The sequence below is a fragment of the Humulus lupulus genome, chromosome 4 (genome assembly GCF_963169125.1).
Source record: "Humulus lupulus chromosome 4, drHumLupu1.1, whole genome shotgun sequence".
NCBI classification, from domain to species: Eukaryota; Viridiplantae; Streptophyta; class Magnoliopsida; order Rosales; family Cannabaceae; genus Humulus; species Humulus lupulus.
The window spans coordinates 7797624-7805597 of record NC_084796.1 but is presented as its reverse complement, the minus strand read 5'-3'; the positions used below and the strand labels follow the sequence as shown (position 1 = coordinate 7805597).

The 7974-nt window shown below is 38.4% G+C and overlaps 2 protein-coding genes across 2 annotated transcripts; both read left to right on the top strand.

Moving 5' to 3' along the window:
* Nucleotides 1-2238: 2238 nt before the first annotated feature.
* LOC133831837 (uncharacterized) lies at nt 2239-4752 on the top strand. Its single transcript, XM_062262248.1, has 4 exons — nt 2239-2388; nt 3315-3421; nt 3519-3603; nt 4424-4752. The coding sequence occupies exons 1-4, from the start codon at nt 2239-2241 to the stop codon at nt 4520-4522; spliced, it is 441 nt and encodes a 146-aa protein (XP_062118232.1). The 3' UTR covers nt 4523-4752.
* A 761-nt stretch (nt 4753-5513) lies between these two features.
* LOC133828809 (putative disease resistance RPP13-like protein 1) lies at nt 5514-7383 on the top strand. Its single transcript, XM_062258903.1, has one exon. The coding sequence runs from the start codon at nt 5832-5834 to the stop codon at nt 6978-6980; it is 1149 nt and encodes a 382-aa protein (XP_062114887.1). The 5' UTR covers nt 5514-5831; the 3' UTR covers nt 6981-7383.
* The last annotated feature ends 591 nt before the right edge of the window (nt 7384-7974 follow it).

Here is a 7974-nt window from a genome sequence, read left to right as displayed (position 1 = left end):
CAACTCAAGGATGGTCTAGCTTTCCTTTACCTTTACATGCACCACATAGCACCCGTGATCCGAGGCTCAGCAAGAAAACTCAAACATGCTCATAAGCAGATGATAACATGTCATCAAATCATAATAGGCATGACTAGCAGTAATAACCCTATTCATGCATGCAAGCAAGTACAAATAAATGATTATGGGATCATTTTGGGACTTGTAGCCCTAATCAGATGACCATGGGTCAACCTGGGTTCCTATGCCCTGAATAGATGACCTGTAGTTATTTTTGGCCATGCGCCTTGAATAGATGACCATGGAGCCAACCTGGGGTCCCTTGCCCTAATAGATGACCATGGAGTCAACCTAGGGTCCTGTGCCCTGAATAGATGACCATGGAGTAAACCTGTGGTCCTATACCCTGAATAGATGACCATGGAGTCAACCTGGGGTCCTGTGCCCTGAATAGATGACTATGGAGTAAACATGTGGTCTTGTGCCTTGAATAGATGACTATGGAGTCATTCTAGGGACATGTGCCCTAAGCCATGTGATCATCAAGTCACCTGGGCCTTATAGTCTTGACTCTGAGTAATTAGCCTTAGACTAGCCAAGCGCTTTAGTTTTCCTCGAGTATGGGGTCGAACAAGCATATAATGTTCTTGTTGATTAGATCTATTCATATTGACCAGCACTCAATGCACTACTGCCGCTCTTGACTAATAAGTCAGTGCTTTACGACCAGCATTCAGTACTATTGCCAATCATGACTGATAAGTCAGAGCTTCACGACCAGCACGAAACATGCATATAGCATAAGTCAAATAATCCAGATATAAGGCATTCAACAAGCTTAATCAACAATCACCATCATAATTTTGATAATGCACATTTACAGAGAAGGCACATTGAGTACCTTGGCAATTTTAGCTGCACTAAATAAATACCAATGGCCCCGAACATAAACTTGATCAAACATAAAAGACTTGCTATCAAACAATTCATCATTAAGATTAGCATAGAATTCCTAAACAACTCGAGGGATAAAACCACCAAACCCAGTTAAAGATCCCAACCACCCTCTATCCTCAATATTCTTAATGATCCATGTTGACCTGTGAAATTGGCCAACGGTCGTATGTACAATATACGACACCTTTTAAACGAAATAAATAGAATAAACGACAGAGTACGATTATCTCAAAAAAACACAGAGAAATTTTATAGTAGCTCAGCCCTGTTCTGATGAACAGTAATAACCTAATCCACTTAGTCTTTAGTATTGAATTACTCGATCGACAATTACAAGTACGAATTGATGAGTTTACTCGACAGAAAGATTTTTCTCCCAAAATTCTAGAAAAAGAGATCCAGAAAAGAGTCCAAAAGTCCATAAAAGAGCCTTTTCTTTCATAATGAAGCCCTAGGTCCTTTATTTATAGTACCTAGGGATTGTTACATGACCAATCATACTAGGATCGTGGTTTAGTACATGATTATAAGGTAGTGGAGATACGTGTCCACCTCCCCATGATTATGAGATCATGGGTCTTTCATTGTTTCTCTAGATCGTGGTGGATAATGCACGATAAAAACCTCTGGGAAAATGTTAAGACACCAAGAGGTTGTTGTGGCCTTGGAGGCGGCTACTCAGTTAGCCTGAGCTAACACTGAAGCTGCTTCTCAGGCGATGAGGGAGACTCAGGCTAAAGTAGCAGGAATGCGAGACAACAGTAACAGAGAGTCCCAGGGGAGGAGTATAACCCCAAGGACACTTTCAAAACCACTTTCCCAGAGACAACATGTAGAAGCATAGTCCAAGACTACCTCCTCCATGACTTAGAAAAATAACACTTCATCTCAGAGTGGGAGTATTACCAGCCCGAAGGCCCCCTCCCAGGGGGACAGACGAAACAACACCGGAGATGAGGGTCAAACATCTAAGAGGCGTGACAGGAATGGAAATGGCCGCTCAAAGTCTCAAAGTCATGTAAGAGGAGAGGCTCAAGGGCAGGGTCGCACTGACAAGGGCAAGGCGGACCTACCACCCCTACACCCTCAATCTCGCAAGGGAAAAAAACCGATGAATAACACCAATACTATGTTCGATAGGCTGGGGAAAGATGCACAACCTCAGGTTTGAGGGAGGTCATCAACAGAAGGACCAGCACTCAAGAGGGGGTACCAGTGACACCTACCACACCTTGAGCAACGATCCCACCAGCAGTGCATGCTCAAATAGATGCACTCGTTATGGCTGTTCAAGGTTTAACAAAGAAACCTTCAGATTTTGAGCTGGCTCATAGGAGTGGGAGTCTTTTTAGTACCAAGATCCAAGCTGCCCAACCACCACAAAAATACAAAACCACAAAACTTTCTACATACACTGGGAAAGAGGACCCAGTATGACACATTGGGAAGTTCGAAGATCAGATGGAGTTACTCGGTGTGGAGCATGATTATAGGTGCAGGGTATTCCCTGCCACACTCTCTGACTTAGCTCAAGAATGGTATTGGAAATTCAAACTTGGTTCCATCACTTCCTGGGAGCAGTTCAGGAAGGAATTCTGTAAAGTCTTTAGTGCTGGGCATATTCAACCAGTTTATGCCAATCAGTTAGCGGACATCAAACAAGGGAAAGATGAATCCCTGAAAGACTACATTCAAAGATTCATGAGAGAGGTTGGAATGCCCTGGATAGCCAAGACCGCTACACTGTGTGTTTATAAAGGTGCAAGACTTGCTAATAAAGTCATTTAATTTGAAATGTGTTATTGAAACTACAGTTGAGGTAGGATTAAAAGATTTTGGTCTCAAAAGCTTCATTACTTATAAACAAACATTTTTCCTTACATGGGATCGCAAAAGTAGTAAAGTTAAAAGACAATCTACAAAATTTTGGGATTAAAATACAGTTATTAGGCACTCTGAGGCCAAACAGACAATTAAGCTTTTCTTGTCCCGATCCACTCCTCGGCCGTGGCGGCCGATCAACTGATTATGTACATTCAGCCCCGCAGCTCTCCATCTCAGGATTGGTCCAACTTGCCCTTGCCTTTACCTGCACCGCGTAGCACCCGTGAACCAAGGCCCAGCAAGAAAACACAATAGCAGAGCATAATCATTAAGCAAACAACCAGATAACTCACACAGTATAAACATATACTCAACAGTTCAGACATTCATGTTGTTCAAGTATTCAGCATACCAAGTACATCATCTCATATCATTAATCAATGCACATATGATAACTAGGGTTAGCGCCCTTACGCCGCACCTTCTATTTATCCCACTGACTCCGGCCCGCTTATACTTTAAACTGTTTATAGGTGGGTGAAAGGGCAGCTAATATTTTGAAGCATCTCTTTCCTCCTCCAAAGCCAGAAACAAAACGCATAATTACTTTTGCCAATCAGTCTGACTATATTTCATTTAGGTTTGTTCTATCACATAATCAGATGGAATATGGATCTTGTTGTAGCCTAGTGTCACATTCCAATACAAGTTAACTAATCAATATAACATAATTATAGGCATCATATTTATGAGAAGCAGTCCGGTCCAAAGTCCGTTGAGCTCAAGGAGATTGGTCCTCGGTTTGAGTTGCGGCTTTTCCAGGTAATTAAGATGCTTTAAGAATACTTTAATAAGGTTGGTATAGTGGTATGCATAGTCTGCAAATTGCATCATCAGGTTCACACTCTAAATAGTTGTTGAAATGTTTATAAATATTTCAAACCTCGTGTTGCAGAATTTTAGGATGCTAAAAAAAATAGATTGGTATACATTACATGTATTATATTGTATCCGGGGAGATTGAAGCAGCAATGCTCTTTGATATTTAGCTCTTTAGATTAGACAGAGCAAAACAAATACATAGCATGTATTATATTGCATCCTGGATGATTGAAGCATTGTTAGTTTAATTGCTACTCTTAGTAATTGTTAGATTGTGTCTAGTTATTGGTCAGTCTCATTTTATCTGATCAAGACTTTAGTTACATAGGATTGGTCAGCCTAGCTGACCGTATTTTCTGTTATGTTACCAAGTCTATAGATAGACATTGTAATGCATTATTATGTAACGATTCCAATTCATTACAATAAAGACACAAGAGTTTCAAAGATACATTATTGTTCTTGTTCTGAGTTTAAGAGCTAGTGCTCTGTTGTTATTGGTGTTGTGTTTCTGGCAACAACCAGTGGTGTAGATCGAAGATAAAGCTTGCGGAGAAGCTTAACAAGCATCGATGCTGTTTGATATTTAGCTCTCTAGATTAGACAGAGCACAACTAAAAAAAAAATTATTTATTTGAACCAAAAGCTTCCCTAGAGCTGAACCGGAGTTTATTTATTTCTAGGAAGAGTACAATTACAGCCTCACAGGTCTATCTAATGTATAATTTATTGTATTGGGGTTTTGTGTTTGGTGTTGCAGATAAAGTTAGGAACAGTAGATCAAAGTGAAGCACAGACTGAATGGGTCATCCGACCTTATATGAATACATCAAAGAAGAGGAAGTTTCTTGGGGATTAACACAACTGCATCACCCACTTTACTCTTGCTTTTCATAAGTAGATGATTTTTGTTTTGTTCAAATTCCTCCTAACTAATATTCTTCTAGAAAGAAATGTAGTTTTTTACGTACTCGACATGTTATGTCTTTCTATGCCATTCTTTAGTGAATGGTCATTTCCCAATTGGTGGTCAATGTAAAATTTTTGATAGTAAGATCTTAATATTGAGCCTGTTTTGCATACCACAAATATCCCATCTTCTTTGACAATATATATACCCTAGTCAAATATTACTGTATTATACCCTTTTTTTTTGGTACATCTTCACACAATTTTCTTGCGGCATTTCACGATAAAATTGTTGGCAGTTCATGATTCATGTGGATTGATTTGAGCCTTATTCTTATTCTTCTCGATCTTGATTCTCTGTTTATTATTAAATTAACGACATAATTGCATCTTCTTTTAGCATATAATGCATGGTGGAGTAAAAGAAAGACCACTTACTAAAAAACATAGACCACTTCCACTATTAATATTATGAATTATTGCTCTTCATAATTGAAGACAGCCTGATCTATGTTTATTTTGGCTAGAAAAATCAACCTTTTCTTTAAGATAAAGTCCATTCACATTCACTTCTAAATCATTTTTTTTCCTTAGTTTGGCACCTTTTCTATCTTTAAGAAGAAAAAAAAAGGTGGAATATTGGATTACTGTCTATAGAAAGCACCACGTGTAACACTCTGTGGTTCTGATCCATGTCGTGTATTGATGATGACTCTTTATTTTTATTATTTTGAAAGGGATGATAACTCTTTATTAATCCTTTAATTTCACATGTAATCATTTTAATTATGATATTATATAATATTATTAATATTGTGAATATTGTAAAATTCAAATTTCCCCAAATGTGCATAAAGTGAGGAAAACAAATAAGAACATATAGAGCTTCATTTCAAAAACCAAGGTTCACAAAATCACACCAAAACCCGAGCTCTCTCATTGATTCTTGTCCTATTATTTTCTCTAAGGGCGAGCAGTAGAGTTGGTATGTGAAGCTTTTCTCTCTTCCACATTCCAAGTGATATTTCAAAGAATGGCTTCTCAAGAGTTTGCAGACTTATTTCATGAGAAGAAACCTATTGTTGAGCTACTTGACAAGTTCAAGATCAAGTTAAAGTCAGCAAATGCACTGCTTAGTGATGTTGAGCAGAAGCTTATTTGAGATCGAAATTTGAGGGATTGGCTTGCTGAGTTTAAAGACATTTTATGAAGCGTGTGACTTGATTGACAAGATAGACAATGAAGACTTACGATGCAAGATGGAGCAGCCTGATCATCAAGATGAGTGTGGTGGCACCACCAGTATGCTGGTCAAGTTCATTCCATCTTCTTCATTCAACGAGTTCGATGAAGCTGTAAAACCTGAGATAGAGAGGACTCTTGAGAAGTTGAGTGTTCTTGTGGATCAAAAATATGAGCTTGGTTGGATGGAAAATGTTTCAAATAGATCTTTGATGAGACTACCATCTCCTTGGAGAGAAAGAGTTTATGGTAGAGATGCTGAAAAAGAAGCCATCCTTAAGTCATTGCTGCTAGATGATGTTAAAGGGTGTATGTCTGTGATTCCCATAGTTGGTATGGTTGTAATTGGTAAAACTACTCTTGCTCAACTTGTTTTCAATGATTGCCAGCTTATAGCTGAGTCTTTTGAACTCAAAGTATGGGTTACTGTATCAGAAGAATTTGATGTTTGCAAGATAATGAGAATGATTTTTCAAAAGGTTGCTTCTGAAAAATGCGATATTGATGATTTGTCAGAGCTTCAATGTGAGTTGAAGAAGGCTTTGAGAGGGAAGAAGTTTTTCTTCGTTCTTGATGATGTTTGGAATGAGAATTATAATAAATGGGATTTTCTAAAAAGTACTTTTGAATCTGGTGCACGTGGAAGCAAGATCATTGTGACAACTCGTAACAAGGTTGTTGCACAAGTTATGAGCACTGGAAAAGTACACAAGCTACAAGGAATATCCAATGAAGATTGCTGGAAAATATTTGTTGACCATGCCTTTGAGGAAGACATTGGTCCTGCTCATTCAAAACTACATGAAATTGTGAAAAAGTGTAAAGGCCTACCTTTAGCGGTGAAATCACTTGGCGGTCTCTTACACTTTGAAAGAGATCAAATGAAATGGAAAAATGTACTCAAAAGTGGTGTATGGGAGTTGTATGAGACACACAATGGTGAGATTCTTCCAGCTCTATGGTTGAGTTACTACTACTTACCTTCAAACATCAAGCAATGTTTCGCCTATTGCTCAATATTTCCCAAAGATTCTGAATTTGAGAAGAAACAACTCATCTTGTTGTGGATGGCAGAAGGTCTTTTGCAAAACAAGAAAGGGAAATCAATGGAGGAGGTTGGAGAGCAGTACTTTGAAGATCTCATATCAAGATCATTCTCTCAATAGACAAGTCAACATAAATCAAGTAAGGGTACAACAACTTTTCTTATGCATGACCTTGTACATGATTTAGCTTCATTTGTAGCAGGTGAATTCTGCTTTAGATTGGATGATGATAATTCCTTGGATAATCTTGCAACCAAAACTCGTCATTTGTCATGTATGACATACATTGAGAAAGTTGCTGGTTTATCTAAAGCTGAATCATTGCATACCCTTCTAACAATTAAAGGAGGGGTGTTATTGGATTTGGAATTGCATGAAGTATTGCCAACTCTAGGATGCTTGAGAGTCCTTTCTGTATTTAGATCTTTCAAGCTGTCTGACTCGATTGGTAAGCTAAAACATCTACGGTATTTGAACTTATCTCCGACTGAAATAGAGTGAATACCTGCTTCTGTATGCTCTTTGTACAATTTGCAAACCTTGTTGCTTTCCAACTGTGATAAACTTACTCAGTTTCAAAAGAATATGAAGAGGCTCAATAACTTGCGTCACCTCGACACTAGTTTCTCACCTTTAGAAATGATGCCACTGGAGTTGTGTAGATTGATAAATTTGCAGACATTAACTAATTTTGTTTTGGGAAAAGTTAGTGATAATGAGAGAAAACCTGGTTTTGCTAGCATCAAAGAGTTAGGGGAACTCCATCATTTGCAAGGAAAACTTCTTATTTCAAGGCTTCATAATACAGATAATGTTCAGGATGTTTTGAAGGCTAATTTGAAAGATAGGGAAGGAGCATCTCAGTGAGCTAGCTTAGGAATGGGAAGGCCAAACTACCGATATAAGAAAGGAAGAGCGCATGGTTGAGGTGCTGCAGCCTCACAGAAACTTGAAGAAACTAACCATTCGTACATTCAAAGGTTCAAGTTTTCCAAACTGGGTTGGAGATTCTTTATTTTTAAGCATAGTATCTGTTCATCTTAACTACAACGTGCATTGTCCTTCCCTGCCACCGTTGGGACAATTACCTTCTCTTCGCGAGCTTGAGATTATA

Excerpts from the sequence above, each read along its gene's own strand:
- LOC133828809 (XM_062258903.1), top strand. The coding sequence starts at position 5,832 with ATGGAGCAGCCTGATCATCAAGATGAGTGTGGTGGCACCACCAGTATG.
- LOC133831837 (XM_062262248.1), top strand. The coding sequence starts at position 2,239 with ATGGCTGTTCAAGGTTTAACAAAGAAACCTTCAGATTTTGAGCTGGCT. Across the intron at positions 3,422-3,518 it reads TCTGACTATATTTCATTTAG|GCATCATATTTATGAGAAGC; the intron begins GTTTGTTCTATC and ends ACATAATTATAG. Across the intron at positions 3,604-4,423 it reads TTGAGTTGCGGCTTTTCCAG|ATAAAGTTAGGAACAGTAGA; the intron begins GTAATTAAGATG and ends TTGGTGTTGCAG.